General features: G+C 47.4%; 1 protein-coding gene across 1 annotated transcript in view; it reads left to right on the forward strand.

Moving 5' to 3' along the window:
* LOC139759288 (uncharacterized) overlaps positions 1-20,147 on the forward strand; it is a 39,511-nt gene that overhangs the window by 15,302 nt on the left and 4,062 nt on the right. Inside the window, exons 4-5 of the mRNA XM_071681429.1 lie at positions 9,432-9,574; positions 11,598-11,681. Coding sequence (XP_071537530.1) covers positions 9,432-9,574; positions 11,598-11,681 — 227 coding nt within the window. The remainder of the gene's footprint in view (positions 1-9,431; positions 9,575-11,597; positions 11,682-20,147) is intronic.

Consider the following 20,147-nt stretch of genomic DNA (forward strand, 5'->3'; position numbering starts at 1 on the left):
GCGTCCTCAGCTCGCATGACGGTCCTGAGTGAGTATTACTGTCTCCCAGCTCTCGTACCAAGGCATCCTCAGCTCACATGACGGTCCTGAGTGAGTATTACTGTCTCCCAGCTCCCGTACCGAGGCGTCCTCAGCTCACATGACGGTCCTGAGTGAGTATTACTGTCTCCCAGCTCCCGTACCGAGGCGTCCTCAGCTCACATGACGGTCCTGAGTGAGTATTACTGTCTCCCAGCTCTCGTACCAAGGCATCCTCAGCTCACATGACGGTCCTGAGTGAGTATTACTGTCTCCCAGCTTCCGTACCGGGGCGTCCTCAGCTCACATATCGGTCCTGAGTGAGTATTTCTGTCTCCCAGCTCCCGTACCGGGGCGTCCTCAGCTCACATGTCGGTCCTGAGTGAGTATTACTGTCTCCCAGCTCCCGTATATATATATATATATATATATATATATATATATATATATATATATATATATATATATATATATATATATTCCTTTTATTAATAGTAGCTTTAAATATTTCAATTACTTTTCTCATAACTTATTTGTTTTCCAATATTTACTATATTTCTATCATGATTCATGTGCATCACTTTGTCAACACATATCAAGATATAACACATATTTCTGTGATTCACGTTTCATTAGTAATCTTAAAATTACAATTTGTATTTCACATTTAGAAATGCAAATCATATCTTTAGTTATTTATTTTTAAACTCATTTGGAATAAATAACTTGAAAAAAAAAAGTTCGGAGGATTAAAGACGGTATTAGAACCTGTGATGCTCTCTTGTTTCAAGGACTGTGTGATGCTCATTTGTTTTGATCGCGTCGAGGTTCTTTAACTAACCACATTGTTGTCGCGTTTATTACTCTCTGACGACTGGACTCGACACCTTGAAAATATCCGATCCTCCTCGAGACACCTATTGGCGGATAGAGGACCAAGTCCTTGATATAAATCCACTCGGCAAATGGATCGTGCGAGGGTCATGTCCCGCGAGGGATTACAAGGGTGGCGGGGAAGCAAACGAGGAGGAGGCGGGGATATAACTTGGCGGACGAGTGATGCAGCAGCAGCGGTGGCGGCGGCAGATATGGCTGCTGATTCGTCTGTCCGCACCAGACACGAAAAGATAGATTTAAATCTCTTGATATCAAACTCATCAGTCAAGGTCTTATGTTTTACTCGTGACTAAGATGATTATTTTTCGCTAATGGTAATATTTTCGTAATAAATTTTGATGACTGGTCTATAAATGGGTTACTATTATTAATAATCAGTTAAAAATATTTAGTCAATACTTTTTCTTTTAATCTCTCTCGAATTCTTAATGTCTTCGAAAAAAAATTAATACTTCTAGTACGTGTTACTTTTATAGTTTATTTTTCTTGAGCGACAAGCGCCTTTCGCTAGGACCAGATTCTCTAATTATTCGCGTTAATTAGTTGGTAATTAGAAGTTTCCTTAGTGACGTTGTCGCACGGTGCCCTGAACATGCCATGGCAACACTGCCATCAACGGTGGTGGTCAAGTTGTCTCTCTCTCTCTCTCTCTCTCTCTTAGCCTGAACAAAGTACCCATTTTATCGACCAATCCCGAAGGGGGTGTGGGTGGATGAACAGCTGGGATGACTGTGGACCGACTGCCGCAACCAAGGGTTCGAACCTCATCGTTCGAACCCTGGGCGGCACCGTGATTGCGTCACGATCAGGAACGCTGACCCGCTACACCACTTAGCTTAATCTTACATTAACAGGTTCTTAATTTGGCGTAATCATGTTTATTCAGTTCTTGCCGAAGGCTTGCAGTACGCTTTTTGTGGTTCTTAATTTCGCGAAGTTGTGTGAGAGAGAGAGAGAGAGAGAGAGAGAGAGAGAGAGAGAGAGAGAGAGCAGTACGGGCGTCTCCTCACTGTGGGATGCGGTAATAATTTTCATAACCCTGACACATGATCCCAGTTATCGCGTCCCGTCACCTCTGGCAACTCACGCGAAGGCCGGCCAATCACAGCGAGCCATAGACAAACAGTTGCCACATACCTTCATCCGTGTCAATTCAGGCGACACCCAACCAATCACAGCCCTTCACCTTTGGCAGCTCGGGCGATGCTCAGCCAATAACAGCGAGTTATATACAAATTAATTGTCACATACCTTCACCTTTAGAAGCTCAGGCGACACCCTACCAATCACAACAAGTCACACACACTTAGAATATTCGTAACATATGGCTCTTTGGCAACTCAGACGGCGTTCAGCCAATCGCAACAAGCCACGCAGTGTAGTTGTCGCATACCTTCACATTTGGCAACTCTTGCGACGTCCAACCACTCACAACAAGTCATTGACCTGTTGAGCACGTGGTCCATCCAATCACAGTGTGGTATGTCTCGTTTTGAGGTTTTAGCCAATCATATCGCGCCGTTGCCTATAAAGGCAGTTTAGGCCAATCACAATGCGCCACAGCCGTAGGAAGGTCCTCTAGGCCAATCACAGCACGCTTTGTTACTCCAGGCAATCACCATATCTCTAATCACACCAATTACGTCATTGCTGACGTAGAATAACTCCAGGCGGTGCTCAGCCAATCACAGTGACTCATTACACTTGTAACTTTCAGGATTAGCGAATCGCAGTCTGTAACTTCTCTGAAACTTCAGTCCTAATACCAATCAGAACAGCCCAATCCGTATTACCAATCAGAATAGCCTAATCCGTATTACCAATCAGAACAACCTAATCCGTACTACCAATCACAACCCAGACACGCAGGGGAGCAGGTTGTAAGTCATCCAACTCATCCCATTAACCCCATTAAGTAAGTAGGTCATGGCACGGCCAATCACAACATGACTTACTGTCAGAGGAGCATTTGAAATCGATTGACCAATCACCGTGAGTCACTGAAAAAAATCGGCCTTGCTCAGCCAATCAGAACGCATCACTCTGTAAATGGAGCAGATCGGGTTAATAGCTCAGCCAATCAGGCTGTCATCTTACCCCCCTCCATGTACTGTAATAACAAAACCGACCAATCAGGACATCCTTTGCTACGTCATCGTCAGACGACCAATTATCAGTCGTGTTATCAACGTCACAGACTCGGGAGATATTTTCGTCAACATATTATTATCGCCTGATTAGTTCTAAGCTAAAATTAGCTCAGCCTCAACACCCCCAACGCCACATTTACGGAGTGGCGTCTATTATTAATATTTCCCTTCGTCACTGTACGTCACCATCGCTACAGATTCACTAATTATTGGTCATCCATATGTGACGTCACCGTCGTCGACCAATCATAATCGAGGGTGTGTTTTTCGTCATCGATACCTTTATAGACCATGAACCAATCACAGTGTAGCAGCTCTCGCTACATGATGACGTAGATTGAAAACAAAACAACCAATCACTGACTAGTATTGGTGCTTACGTCACCACCTCCCCGTTGAGGTGTGAACCAATCGCAGCGACCAAGGCCTCAGCTCACGTGAGGACCACCACATCAACGAACGCTTGAGCCAACGACCATCATCACATTCACTCCCTCCGTCACCTGGGGTTTGAAAAAAGTCTTTCCCGAAGATCGTTTAAATATTAGGGCGTGGAGGGTACAGAGAGAGGGCGCGGGGGGGGGAGAGGGATATATATTCCTCTTCACGCTGGTATATATATATATATATTTATATATTTAAGGTATGCTGAGAGGGTATGAGTTGAACGCTTGACATGACAGATGGCTGGACCATCAGTAAGATGGACACGCGATCATAAATTGTAATTTATGATCCACTTATAACCTGGGGGTCGGAAAGTCAAGGCAGTTAATTAATCTATTTCTGTTCGCGAGTTATATTTCTTCCCTCCTTCCTGAAATAGACTCCCAGTCTTTATATATCTCTATCTATCCATCTATCTATCTATCTATCTTTCTATCTATCTATCTGTCTATCTATCTATCTATCTATCTATCTATATATATATATATATATATATATATATATATATATATTCTTTTCTTTCAAAATATTCGCCATTTCCCGCGTTAGCGAGGTAGCGCTAAGAACAGAGGACTGGGCCTTTGAGGGAATATATATATATATATATATATATATATATATATATATATATATATATATATATATATATGTGTGTGTGTGTGTGTGTGTGTGTGTGTGTGTGTGTGTGTGTTTGACCATTTATTGACTGGATCTGGTCTTGGAAGAGTCAGTTAAGTTAATAAACGCTAAAACTGTCCATAAGACGATTCGAATCGTTTATATTAACGCCGTTGTGTTGTATGGAAGTTGTATAGCGTTAATGGTTCCTGCATTGAAGTTTTTTTTTGACCTGAAATCAGAAGTTTGGGAATACTAGCGTCCATATCGTAGCGTAGATACGTGGCTCGTTCATCTAAATACGCCAAGCGTAGGCAGACGAGAGAGCGGGTCATGCCGTGAACGCAACTACGAAAAAAAAAAAAAAATGGAGAAAAAAAACTCATAGAAAAAGGGAAGCGGTTATGCAGTTGGCAACCCCCACACACGTGTGGTAAGGCGGGATGTTTAACACGTGTGTGTGTCAGACCCCAGCCAACATGGCGCCACTCATACCCACGGAATTTGGTAAGTGTTTATATATATATATATATATATATATATATATATATATATATATATATATATATATATATATATATATATATATATATATATATATATATTGGCACGTTGCAGGTTAACTACACTCGAGGAAACCAGAGCCAATTTAGTAAACAATTTTTTTTGGGCTGGTACTGTTCACGGGCCAGATTTGAAGCTTAGCTGGGAGATGGCCACCAGCTTTAGCTGATCAGCAGCCATGTAGTTAAAACACCTTTATAAATATCCGACCGCCACCACCTTCACCTCAGCCCACAAGCTGAGGGAAAACCTTTGCTTGGACATGATAAACTGCCGGAATAAATTGTCTCCCCTGATGATGTGATTATTACACGAAAGTGCACATGGGAACTTTTCGTGTTCCATTTTCCCCCGTGGACTCATAGGAATATATATATATATATATATATATATATATATATATATATATATATATATATATATATATATATAGAGAGAGAGAGAGAGAGAGAGAGAGAGAGAGAGAGAGAGAGAGAGAGAGAGAGAGAAGGGGGAAGGGTAGAATAAATTACTGGTTGAATTTATTCTTGATGGTGTGTTGGTGTGGGGGAGGGTTTTATGGTGGTGTTGGTGACATTCATTGGTGGCGATGGTGGAGGAGGAAGATCTTACGACAGAGGAAGTGGGACGAGGAAGATCGGACGACTGAGGAAGTGGGACGAGGAAGATCGGACGACTGAGGAAGTGGGACGAGGAAGATCGGACGACTGAGGAAGTGGGGCGAGGAAGATCTGACGACTGAGGAAGTGGGACGAGGAAGATCGGACGACTGAGGAAGTGGGGCGAGGAAGATCTGACGACTGAGGAAGTGGGGCGAGGAAGATCTTACGACAGAGGAAGTGGGACGAGGAAGATCGGACGACTGAGGAAGTGGGGCGAGGAAGATCTGACGACTGAGGAAGTGGGACGAGGAAGATCGGACGACTGAGGAAGTGGGACGAGGAAGATCTGACGACTGAGGAAGTGGGGCGAGGAAGATCTGACGACTGAGGAAGTGGGACGAGGAAGATCTGACGACTGAGGAAGTGGGACGAGGAAGATCGGACGACTGAGGAAGTGGGACGAGGAAGATCGGACGACTGAGGAAGTGGGGCGAGGAAGATCTGACGACTGAGGAAGTGGGACGAGGAAGATCTGACGACTGAGGAAGTGGGACGAGGAAGATCGGACGACTGAGGAAGTGGGACGAGGAAGATCGGACGACTGAGGAAGTGGGACGAGGAAGATCTGACGACTGAGGAAGTGGGACGAGGAAGATCTGACGACTGAGGAAGTGGGACGAGGAAGATCGGACGACTGAGGAAGTGGGACGAGGAAGATCGGACGATTGAGGAAGTGGGGCGAGGAAGATCGGACGACTGAGGAAGTGGGACGAGGAAGATCTGACGATTGAGGAAGTGGGGCGAGGAAGATCTGACGACTGAGGAAGTGGGACGAGGAAGATCTGACGACTGAGGAAGTGGGGCGAGGAAGATCTGACGACTGAGGAAGTGGGGCGAGGAAGATCGGACGACTGAGGAAGTGGGACGAGGAAGATCGGACGACTGAGGAAGTGGGGCGAGGAAGATCTGACGACTGAGGAAGTGGGACGAGGAAGATCTGACGACTGAGGAAGTGGGGGCGAGGAAGATCTGACGACTGAGGAAGTGGGACGAGGAAGATCTGACGACTGAGGAAGTGGGACGAGGAAGATCTGACGACTGAGGAAGTGGGACGAGGAAGATCTGACGACTGAGGAAGTGGGACGAGGAAGATCTGACGACTGAGGAAGTGGGACGAGGAAGATCGGACGACTGAGGAAGTGGGACGAGGAAGATCTGACGACTGAGGAAGTGGGACGAGGAAGATCTGACGACTGAGGAAGTGGGACGAGGAAGATCTGACGACTGAGGAAGTGGGACGAGGAAGATCGGACGACTGAGGAAGTGGGACGAGGAAGATCGGACGACTGAGGAAGTGGGGCGAGGAAGATCTGACGACTGAGGAAGTGGGACGAGGAAGATCTGACGACTGAGGAAGTGGGACGAGGAAGATCTGACGACTGAGGAAGTGGGGCGAGGAAGATCTGACGACTGAGGAAGTGGGACGAGGAAGATCTGACGACTGAGGAAGTGGGGCGAGGAAGATCTGACGACTGAGGAAGTGGGACGAGGAAGATCTGACGACTGAGGAAGTGGGGCGAGGAAGATCTGACGACTGAGGAAGTGGGACGAGGAAGATCTGACGACTGAGGAAGTGGGGCGAGGAAGATCTGACGACTGAGGAAGTGGGACGAGGAAGATCGGACGACTGAGGAAGTGGGACGAGGAAGATCGGACGACTGAGGAAGTGGGGCGAGGAAGATCTGACGACTGAGGAAGTGGGACGAGGAAGATCGGACGACTGAGGAAGTGGGGCGAGGAAGATCTGACGACTGAGGAAGTGGGGCGAGGAAGATCTGACGACTGAGGAAGTGGGACGAGGAAGATCTGACGACTGAGGAAGTGGGGCGAGGAAGATCTGACGACTGAGGAAGTGGGGCGAGGAAGATCGGACGACTGAGGAAGTGGGACGAGGAAGATCTGACGACTGAGGAAGTGGGGCGAGGAAGATCTGACGACTGAGGAAGTGGGGCGAGGAAGACACTTGATAATTAATGGCATTCAGTTATCTTAGACTTGCCGGGGGGGGGGTGTTTATTGCTTACTTGAATACATAATTTACTTATAACTTCAGCAGGTGGCTACACCCATCCCTATAACTTTCATCATGTGAATGCACCTACACCCATTACTTCAGCACGTGGTACACCTCCATAACCTTCAGCATTGCTATACCATACTTCACACATGGCTACAACCCATAACCTTCAGCAATTGGCTAACCCATGTCTTCATGCACCTGGCTCACTTATAACGTCAGCGAATTGGCTATACCATAACTTCACACCTGCTACACCCATACTTGCAGCAGTTGCGACACCCATAACTTCACATGGGCTACACCCTTAACTTTCAAATTGGATACACCCATAAAGCAGCATTCACAGCCATAAACCAGCTGTAGCGACACCCATTACTGCAGAAATTGCTATCACCTTAAATTCACATGTGGCTACACCCATAACCATCATGTTTGCTACTCCTTATAACTTCCGGCACTTGGCAACTACCCCATAACTTCAGCACGTGGCTACACCCACAACTTCAGCACGTGGCTACACCCATAACTTCAGCTCGTGGCTACACCCATAACTTCAGAATGTGGCTACACCCATAAATTCAGCATGTGGGTGCACCCATAACTTCAGCATGTTGCTACACCCGTAACTTCATTACGTGGCTACACCCACATACATAACTTCAGCATGTGGCTACCCTCATTACTTCAGAATGTGGCTACACCCATAAATTCAGCACGTGGCTGCACCCATAACTTCAGCATATTACTACACCCTTAACTTCAGCACGTGGCTACACCCACTCATAACTAAAGCATGTGGCTATATCCATTGCTTCAGGTGGCTCCACCCATAACTTCAGCAGGTGGCTGCTTCCATAACTTCAGCATGTTGCTACACCCTTAACTTCAGCACGGCTACACCCACACCCATAACTTCAGCATGTGGTTACACCCATAACTTCAGCAAGTGGGTCCACCTATAACTCCACCAATTGGCTATACCCATAACTTCAGCAAGTGGCTCCACCCACAACTTCAGCATGTGGCTACAACCATAACTTTAGCATGTGACTACACCCATAATTTCAGCACGTGGCTACACCCATAATTTCAGCACGTGGCTACACCCATAACCAGCTCGTGACTACACCCATAACTTCAGCATGTGGCTACACTCATAACTTCAGCACGTGACTACACCCATAACTTCAGCATGTGGCTACACCAATAACTTCAGCATGTGGCTCCACCCATAACTTCAGCAATTGGCTACACCCATAACTTCAGCATGTGGCTCCACCCATAACTTCAGCAGGTGGCTGCACCCATAACTTCAGCATGTGGCTCTACCCATAACTTCAGCATGTGGCTACACCCATAACTTCAGCAGGTGGCTACACCCATAACTTCAGCATGTGGCTCTACCCATAACTTCAGCATGTGGCTACACCCATAACTTCAGCATGTGGCTACACCCATAACTTCAGCATGTGGCTACACCCATAACTTCAGCAATTGGCTACACCCATAACTTCAGCATGTGGCTCCACCCATAACTTCAGCATGTGACTACACCCATAACTTCAGCATGTGGCTACACCCTTAACTTCAGCACGTGACTACACCCATAACTTCAGCATGTGGCTACACTCATAACTTCAGCACGTGACTACACCCATAACTTCAGCATGTGGCTACACCCATAACTTCAGCATGTGGCTACACCCATAACTTCAGCATGTGGCTACACCCATAACTTCAGCATGTGGCTCTACCCATAACTTCAGCAATTGCCTACACCCATAACTTCAGCATGTGGCTCCACCCATAACTTCAGCATGTGGCTACACCCATAACTTCAGCATGTGGCTACACCCATAACTTCAGCACGTGACTACACCCATAACTTCAGCATGTGGCTACACTCATAACTTCAGCACGTGACTACAACCATAACTTCAGAATGTGGCTACACCCATAACTTCAGCAATTGGCTACACCTATAACTTCAGCAGGTGGCTCCACCCATAACTTCAGCTATGACCGGGTGACAAGTGTCCTGTGCCTTGCCCACAGAGGAGCCCCTGATGGCGCCCCTGCTGATGGGGGCAAGGGAGATCTACGAGCCCAGCGACCTGATCAAGATCGGATGCCAACCACGTCAGTCCTTCCTCCTGCCACACCAGCCCAGGCTACAGTGGTACCTCGAGGGTAGCAAGGTACGTCTACACACACACACACACACACACACACACCTGCCTAACTATATTTTGTAGAGGTTGGTCACGTATGACTGTCATACGTGACATATGTCTCTGTGTCATGTTTCCAGCAGTCACATATTTCTCCAGTCTTGAGTTAAAGCTGATGTATATATATATATATATATATATATATATATATATATATATATATATATATATATATATATATATATATATATATATATAAATATATATATATATATTTTTTTTTTTTTTTTTTCAAAAGAGGTAACAGAGAAGGGGGCCAGGTGAGGATATTCCCTCAAAGGCCCAGTTCTCTGTTCTTAACGCTACCTCGCGAACGCGAGAAATGGCGAATAGTTTGAAAGAAAGAAATATATATATACAAATGTCTGTTTACTAAAGTTACTAGTACCAACACAACACACATATCTCTCTAACAACCTGTAATGAAACTTTGACTAATGATACGATATATAATATTCAGGCGACGTTTTACTTTTATTCAAATGACATGTAAGTCTTAATGCACTTCACTATGTCCAACAAATATTCCATTAAATGACAGAAGCAGCTTGAAGTATTTCTCCTCAAATCGGAGGAGTTGGCAAGACTGCTCATGGGGGCAAAATTTTATCTCTTGATTTACCCGAGAAAGTTTATTTTTGTGAAGATATGCACCACGAGAAGTTATTTCTGGCTTGACGATGCCCAGTTAGCAAAACAGGAAGTGTGATCATCTTTTATTTTTATTCTCGCTTGTAGCGGGTCATAATTATGTTTAATATTGACATGCAGGGTAACGGTCGTATGAGAGGCCGAAAGTCAGCGGGCGCTAGGTTAAAATTATTCTTTGGCCGGGGTGGGAGTGGAGATAAATGGTGATTTATGTTCGCTAATGTGTTTGGCAACGGAAGTAAATGTCACCTCATTCGTGTTTTCGGAGACAATTAAAACCATCATTGTTAATATAAGCAATTAGCGGAGGTTGGAGAAAATAGGTGAGTAACAGATTAATAAATACATATGGCATAGTGGGGCGGACGCAGACGACTCCTCTTAATTAGGAAGAAAATGTGTGACAGAAGCCCTAACCAGAGACCTTGAGGGCCTAGAATTTAATATTAATAATCACATGACGATCTTCCCTCATGGCTGTCCCTCCAGGCGACATTCGTTAACGAACGAGCGTCGATGTCGCTGATATGACGTAGTAACCTTTGTCGATGACGTCACCGACACCATGTAAACATGACGCTCCAAAAAAAAAAATGCGTTACTTTATTTACTGTTTTATTCCGATTTTTCATAAACATATGTTTTTTTTCTATGAACCAGAATGAAATTTTAATATTTCGTGATATTTAGGAAGAGTTACATGAATATTTAAGGCCACTGATATGCGCAAAGACCGATTAAACAGCGAAAATAGTCAACATTGTACAGGAATGTGATTAATATATTTGGCGGGAATGAATGCCTCGCCCCTGCACTAATCAAACCGAAAAAAAATATATATTATGACCTTTTGATATTTTGATAATATTGCAGATTAAACTACTGTCATTTTAATTTATGAAAATAAATGAGACCAAATTTTCGGTTGAAAAATGATTAATATTGTTATACGACAATATTATATAGTTAATATTAATCGTTTCTGCTCTTATTTCATAAATGTTTCCTGATTACTTTTAAGAAAAAAATGGTGATTAACCTCGGTTCATAAGGGGTCCATACATCCCTGTATTTATAACCAGGAGAAAAAGTATTTGAAAAAAAAAAGAAGAAAACGGAAGTTCACCCTTGCCAAGCGGACACCTGATTTCCCGTTCTCTATCGGAAACCCACTTGTGGGTACTCGCTTTCCTCCCCTGCCCTACACCTGGGGCAAGGGGGCTACAGTAGGTCAGGAATAAGGACAAGGTCACATTTATATATATATATATATGTAAGTACGCTGTATGTATGTATACATATGGAGAAGTCGGCCATTTTTTTTGTCCTCTGCTTTCAGGCCCCGCCGGAATTGCTGACGCCCATGGTTGTTACTGACCGTCGCCACGCCCCTGGGGTCACGCTCACCATTCCAGGTCAGCAGGTGAGTTAGGGTCAGGCCCTTAGCGGAGGGCACGTGTGCCGGACTGGTACCCCAAAGCGCGGAAAGGTTATAATGAGTTCCGGTACTTTACGAGGTGGTTGTGAGAGACCGATTTATTATAATCAGGAGTTGTAGATAGTGTTATAATCAGGGGTTGTAGGAAGAGTTATAATCTGGGGTTGTAGGAAGAGTTATAATCAGGGGTTGTAGGAAGAGTTATAATCTGGGGTTGTAGGAAGAGTTATAATCAGGGGTTGTAGGAAGAGTTATAATCTGGGGTTGTAGGAAGAGTTATAATCAGGGGTTGTAGGAAGAGTTATAATCTGGGGTTGTAGGAAGAATTATAATCTGGGGTTGTAGGAAGAGTTATAATCAGGGGTTGTAGGAAGAGTTATAATCTGGGGTTGTAGGAAGAGTTATAATCAGGGGTTGTAGGAAGAGTTATAATCAGGGGTTGTAGGAAGAGTTATAATCTGGGGTTGTAGGAAGAGTTATAATCAGGGGTTGTAGGAAGAGTTATAATCTGGGGTTGTAGGAAGAGTTATAATCAGGGGTTGTAGGAAGAGTTATAATCTGGGGTTGTAGGAAGAGTTATAATCAGGGGTTGTAGGAAGAGTTATAATCAGGGGTTGTAGGAAGAGTTATAATCTGGGGTTGTAGGAAGAGTTATAATCAGGGGTTGTAGGAAGAGTTATAATCAGGGGTTGTAGGAAGAGTTATAATCTGGGGTTGTAGGAAGAGTTATAATCAGGGGTTGTAGGAAGAGTTATAATCTGGGGTTGTAGGAAGAGTTATAATCAGGGGTTGTAGGAAGAGTTATAATCTGGGGTTGTAGGAAGAGTTATAATCAGGGGTTGTAGGAAGAGTTATAATCAGGGGTTGTAGGAAGAGTTATAATCTGGGGTTGTAGGAAGAGTTATAATCAGGGGTTGTAGGAATAATGTTATAATCAGGGGTTGTGAGAGAAATGATAGCACCTTTATAGTACGAAAGAGAATTTCCTTTAATCTTAGTTATGTTGTAGAGAGCACACAGTTGTAGTTGAGGGTTGTGATCAAGGAGTGTTGTAGACCAGTCAAGAGTTGTAGTCTTGAGTTGTTAGGGAAATTCAGATATGCACAGAAAACAATTACCTGATGGAATTTAGACATATTTTGAAAAAAAATAAAATAAATTTCAGAGAAATTTAGACATTAGCAAAAATAATTTTTTATGTATGATTTTGGTAATAAGTTATTTCCGTGGTAATAACTTGGAGTTATAACCAGCATGATGACTTTGGGGGGAAATCGTCATTAAAGGGGATGATAGGGAGGGATTTTAATGGATAGGGGGGGGATTACAGCAGGGGGGAGGGGGTTAATCCCAGAAACCTTATGAAAATACCAGCAGGGATTTGTGCTAGTGAAGGCTGCGTCTCAGGGGGTGGAGGAAGGCGAGGGGGCATATATAGCTGCGTCTCAGGGGGTGGAGGAAGGCGAGGGGGCATATATAGCTGCGTCTCAGGGGGTGGAGGAAGGCGAGGGGGCATATATAGCTGCGTCTCAGGGGGTGGAGGAAGGCGAGGGGGCATATATAGCTGCGTCTCAGGGGGTGGAGGAAGGCGAGGGGGCATATATAGCTGCGTCTCAGGGGGTGGAGGAAGGCGAGGGGGCATATATAGCTGCGTCTCAGGGGGTAGAGGGAGGCGAGGGGGCATATATAGCTGCGTCTCAGGGGGTGGAGGAAGGCGAGGGGGCATATATAGCTGCGTCTCAGGGGGTGGAGGAAGGCGAGGGGGCATATATAGCTGCGTCTCAGGGGGTGGAGGAAGGCGAGGGGGCATATATAGCTGCGTCTCAGGGGGTAGAGGGAGGCGAGGGTCATATAGCTGCGTCTCAGGGGGTGGAGGAAGGCGAGGGGGCATATATAGCTGCGTCTCAGGGGGTAGGGGAGGCGAGGGTCATAAAGTTGCGTCTCAGGGGGTGGGGGAGACGAGGGTCATAAAGTTGCGTCTCAGGGGTTAGGGGGAGACGAGGGTCATATAGCTGCGTCTCAGGGGGTGGGGTTAGGGGGAGGCGAGGGTCATATAGCTGCGTTTCAGGGGGTAGGGGAGACGAGGGTCATATAGCTGCGTCTCAGGGGGTAGGGGAAGACAAGGGTCATAAAGCTGCGTCTCAGGGGGTAGGGGAAGACAAGGGTCATAAAGCTGCGTCTCAGGGGGTAGAGGAGACAAGGGTCATAAAGCTGCGTCTCAGCTATATGACATTACTGGTCTGTGGGGTCACTACTGTGGTGCTGACATCACTGGTCTGTGAGGTCACTACTGTGGTGCTGACATTACTGGTCTGTGGGGTCACTACTGTGGTGCTGACATCACTGGTCTGTGAGGTCACTACTGTGGTGATGACATTACTGGTCTGTGGGGTCACTACTGTGGTGCTGACATCACTGGTCTGTGGGGTCACTACTGTGGTGCTGACATCACTGGTCTGTGAGGTCACTACTGTGGTGATGACATTACTGGTCTGTGGGGTCACTACTGTGGTGCTGACATCACTGGTCTGTGGGGTCACTACTGTGGTGCTGACATCACTGGTCTGTGAGGTCACTACTGTGGTGATGACATCACTGGTCTGTGAGGTCACTACTGTGGTGCTGACATCACTGGTCTGTGAGGTCACTACTGTGGTGCTGACATCACTGGTCTGTGGGGTCACTACTGTGGTGCTGACATCACTGGTCTGTGAGGTCACTACTGTGGTGCTGACATCACTGGTCTGTGGGGTCACTACTGTGGTGATGACATTACTGGTCTGTGGGGTCACTACTGTGGTGCTGACATCACTGGTCTGTGGGGTCACTACTGTGGTGCTGACATTACTGGTCTGTGGGGTCACTACTGTGGTGATGACATTACTGGTCTGTGGGGTCACTACTCTGGTGCTGACATCACTAGTCTGTGGGGTCACTACTGTGGTGATGACATTACTGGTCTGTGGGGTCACTACTCTGGTGCTGACATCACTAGTCTGTGGGGTCACTACTGTGGTGATGACATTACTGGTCTGTGGGGTCACTACTGTGGTGATGACATTACTGGTCTGTGGGGTCACTACTGTGGTGATGACATTACTGGTCTGTGAGGTCACTACTGTGGTGCTGACATCACTGGTGTGTGGGGTAACTACTGTGGTGCTGACATCACTGGTCTATGAGGTCACTACTGTGGTGCTGACATCACTGGTCTGTGGGGTCACTACTGTGGTAATGACATTACTGGTCTGTGAGGTCACTACTGTGGTGCTGACATCACTGGTCTGTGGGGTCACTACTGTGGTGATGACATTACTGGTCTGTGAGGTCACTACTGTGGTGCTGACATCACTGGTCACTACTGTGGTGCTGACATCACTGGTCTGTGGGGTCACTACTGTGGTGCTGACATCACTGGTCTGTGAGGTCACTACTGTGGTGCTGACATCACTGGTCTGTGGGGTCACTACTGTGGTGATGACATTACTGGTCTGTGGGGTCACTACTGTGGTGCTGACATTACTGGTCTGTGGGGTCACTACTGTGGTGATGACATTACTGGTCTGTGAGGTCACTACTGTGGTGCTGACATTACTGGTGTGTGGGGTCACTACTGTGGTGCTGACATCACTGGTCTGTGAGGTCACTACTGTGGTGCTGACATCACTGGTCTGTGGGGTCACTACTGTGGTAATGACATTACTGGTCTGTGAGGTCACTACTGTGGTGCTGACATCACTGGTCTGTGGGGTCACTACTGTGGTAATGACATTACTGGTCTGTGAGGTCACTACTGTGGTGCTGACATCACTGGTCTGTGGGGTCACTACTGTGGTAATGACATTACTGGTCTGTGAGGTCACTACTGTGGTGCTGACATTACTGGTCTGTGGGGTCACTACTGTGGTAATGACATTACTGGTCTGTGAGGTCACTACTGTGGTGCTGACATCACTGGTCTGTGGGTCACTACTGTGGTGATGACATTACTGGTCTGTGGGGTAACTACTGTGGTGCTGACATCACTGGTCTGTGGGGTCACTACTGTGGTGCTGACATCACTGGTCTGTGGGGTCACTACTGTGGTAATGACATTACTGGTCTGTGAGGTCACTACTGTGGTGCTGACATCACTGGTCTGTGGGGTCACTACTGTGGTGCTGACATCACTGGTCTGTGGGGTCACTACTGTGGTGCTGACATCACTGGTCTGTGGGGTCACTACTGTGGTGCTGACATCACTGGTCTGTGGGGTCACTACTGTGGTAATGACATTACTGGTCTGTGAGGTCACTACTGTGGTGCTGACATCACTGGTCTGTGGGGTCACTACTGTGGTGCTGACATCACTGGTCTGTGGGGTCACTACTGTGGTGCTGACATCACTGGTCTGTGGGGTCACTACTGTGGTGCTGACATTACTGGTCTGTGGGGTCACTACTGTGGTGCTGACATCACTGGTCTGTGGGGTCACTACTGTGGTGCTGACATCACTGGTCTGTGGGGTCACTACTGTGGTGCTGACATCACTGGTCTGTGAGGTCACTACTGTGGTGCTGACATCACTGGTCTGTGGGGTCACTACTGTGGTGCTGACATTCACTGGTCTGTGGGGTCACTACTGTGGTGCTGACATCACTGGTCTGTGGGGTCACTACTGTGGTGCTGACATCACTGGTCTGTGGGGTCACTACTGTGGTGATGACATTACTGGTCTGTGGGGTCACTACTGTGGTGCTGACATCACTGGTCTGTGGGGTCACTACTGTGGTGATGACATGACTGGTCTGTGGGGTCACTACTGTGGTGCTGACATCACTGGTCTGTGGGGTCACTACTGTGGTGATGACATTACTGGTCTGTGGGGTCACTACTGTGGTGCTGACATCACTGGTCTGTGGGGGTCACTACTGTGGTGCTGACATTACTGGTCTGTGAGGTCACTACTGTGGTGCTGACAATCACTGGTCTGTGGGGTCACTACTGTGGTGATGAACATTACTGGTCTGTGGGGTCAACTACTGTGGTGCTGACATCACTGGTCTGTGGGGTCACTACTGTGGTGCTGACATTACTGGTCTGTGGGGTCACTACTGTGGTGATGACATTACTGGTGTGTGCGGAGTCCCTACTGTGGTGCTGACATCACTGGTCTGTGGGGTCACTACTGTGGTGATGACATTACTGGTCTGTGGAGGTCACTACTGTGGTGCTGACATCACTGGTCTTGTGGGTCACTACTGTGGTACTGACATTCACTGGTCTGTGAGGTCACTACTGTGGTGCTGACATCACTGGTCTGTGGGGTCACTACTGTGGTAATGACATTACTGGTCTGTGAGGTCACTACTGTGGTGCTGACATCACTGGTCTGTGGGTCACTACTGTGGTGATGACATCACTGGTGGTGTGGGGTAACTACTGTGGTGCTGACATCACTGGTCTGTGGGGTCACTACTGTGGTGCTGACATCTGGTCTGTGGGGTCACTACTGTGGTCGGCTGTGGGGTCACTACTGTGGTGATGACATTACTGGTCTGTGGGGGTCACTACTGTGGGTAATGACATTACTGGTCTGTGAGGGTCACTACTGTGGTGATGACATCACTGGTCTTGTGGGGTCACTACTGTGGTGATGACATTACTGGTCTGTGGGGTCACTACTGTGGTGCTGACATCACTGGTCTGTGGGGTCACTACTGTGGTGCTGACATCACTGGTCTGTGGGGTCACTACTGTGGTGATGACATTACTGGTCTGTGAGGTCACTACTGTGGTGCTGACATCACTGGTCTGTGGGGTCACTACTGTGGTGCTGACATTACTGGTCTGTGAGGTCACTACTGTGGTGCTGACATCACTGGTCTGTGGGGTCACTACTGTGGTGCTGACATCACTGGTCTGTGGGGTCACTACTGTGGTGCTGACATCACTGGTCTGTGGGGTCACTACTGTGGTAATGACATTACTGGTCTGTGAGGTCACTACTGTGGTGCTGACATCACTGGTCTGTGGGGTCACTACTGTGGTGATGACATCACTGGTGTGTGGGGTAACTACTGTGGTGCTGACATTACTGGTCTGTGGGGTCACTACTGTGGTGCTGACATCACTGGTCTGTGGGGTCACTACTTTGGTGCTGACATCACTGGTCTGTGGGGTCACTACTGTGGTAATGACATTACTGGTCTGTGAGGTCACTACTGTGGTGCTGACATCACTGGTCTGTGGGGTCACTACTGTGGTGATGACATTACTGGTGTGTGGGGTAACTACTGTGGTGCTGACATCACTGGTCTGTGGGGTCACTACTGTGGTGCTGACATCACTGGTCTGTGGGGTCACTACTGTGGTAATGACATTACTGGTCTGTGAGGTCACTACTGTGGTGCTGACATCACTGGTCTGTGGGGTCACTACTGTGGTGCTGACATCACTGGTCTGTGGGGTCACTACTGTGGTGCTGACATCACTGGTCTGTGGGGTCACTACTGTGGTAATGACATTACTGGTCTGTGAGGTCACTACTGTGGTGCTGACATCACTGGTCTGTGGGGTCACTACTGTGGTAATGACATTACTGGTCTGTGAGGTCACTACTGTGGTGCTGACATCACTGGTCTGTGGGGTCACTACTGTGGTGATGACATTACTGGTGTGTGGGGTAACTACTGTGGTGCTGACATCACTGGTCTGTGGGGTCACTACTGTGGTAATGACATCACTGGTCTGTGGGGTCACTACTGTGGTGCTGACATCACTGGTCTGTGGGGTCACTACTGTGGTAATGACATTACTGGTCTGTGAGGTCACTACTGTGGTGCTGACATCACTGGTCTGTGGGGTCACTACTGTGGTGATGACATTACTGGTGTGTGGGGTAACTACTGTGGTGCTGACATCACTGGTCTGTGGGGTCCTACTGTGGTGCTGACATCACTGGTCTGTGGGGTCACTACTGTGGTAATGACATTACTGGTCTGTGAGGTCACTACTGTGGTGCTGACATCACTGGTCTGTGGGGTCACTACTGTGGTGCTGACATCACTGGTCTGTGGGGTCACTACTGTGGTGCTGACATCACTGGTCTGTGGGGTCACTACTGTGGTAATGACATTACTGGTCTGTGAGGTCACTACTGTGGTGCTGACATCACTGGTCTGTGGGGTCACTACTGTGGTAATGACATTACTGGTCTGTGAGGTCACTACTGTGGTGCTGACATCACTGGTCTGTGGGGTCACTACTGTGGTGATGACATTACTGGTGTGTGGGGTAACTACTGTGGTGCTGACATCACTGGTCTGTGGGGTCACTACTGTGGTGCTGACATCACTGGTCTGTGGGGTCACTACTGTGGTGCTGACATCACTGGTCTGTGGGGTCACTACTGTGGTAATGACATTACTGGTCTGTGAGGTCACTACTGTGGTGCTGACATCACTGGTCTGTGGGGTCACTACTGTGGTGATGACATACTGGTGTGTGGGGTAACTACTGTGGTGCTGACATCACTGGTCTGTAGGTCACTACTGTGGTGCTGACATCACTGGTCTGTGGGGTCACTACTGTGGTAATGACATTACTGGTCTGTGAGGTCACTACTGTGGTGCTGACATCACTGGTCTGTGGGGTCACTTACTGTGGTGCTGACATCACGGGTCTGTGAGGTCACTACTGTGGTGCTGACATCACTGGTCTGTGGGGGTCACTACTTTGTGCTACTTTACTGTCTGTGGGGTCTCTACTGTGGTGATGACATTACTGGTCTGTGAGGTCACTACTGTGGTGCTGACATCACTGGTCTGTGGGGTCACTACTGTGGTGCTGACATTACTGGTCTGTGGGGTCACTACTGTGGTAATGACATTACTCGGTCTGTGGGGTAACTACTGTGGTGCTGACATCACTGGTCTGTGGGGTCACTACTGTGGTGATGACATTACTGGTCTGTGGGGTCACTACTTTGGTGCTGACATCACTGGTCTGTGGGGTCACTACTGTGGTGCTGACATTACTGGTCTGTGGGGTCACTACTGTGGTAATGACATTACTGGTGTGTGGGGTAACTACTGTGGTGCTGACATCACTGGTCTGTGGGGTCACTACTGTGGTATGACATTACTGGTCTGTGGGGTCACTACTGTGGTGATGACATTACTGGTCTGTGGGGTCACTACTGTGGTGATGACATTACTGGTCTGTGGGGTCACTACTGTGGTGATGACATCACTGGTCTGTGGGGTAACTACTGTGGTGATGACATTACTGGTCTGTGGGGTAACTACTGTGGTGCTGACATCACTGGTCTGTGGGGTAACTACTGTGGTGATGACATTACTGGTCTGTGGGGTCACTACTGTGGTGCTGACATTACTGGTCTGTGGGGTCACTACTGTGGTGCTGACATCACTGGTCTGTGGGGTCACTACTGTGGTGCTGACATCACTG

The sequence above is a fragment of the Panulirus ornatus genome, chromosome 32, assembly GCF_036320965.1.
Source record: "Panulirus ornatus isolate Po-2019 chromosome 32, ASM3632096v1, whole genome shotgun sequence".
Classification (NCBI taxonomy): domain Eukaryota; kingdom Metazoa; phylum Arthropoda; class Malacostraca; order Decapoda; family Palinuridae; genus Panulirus; species Panulirus ornatus.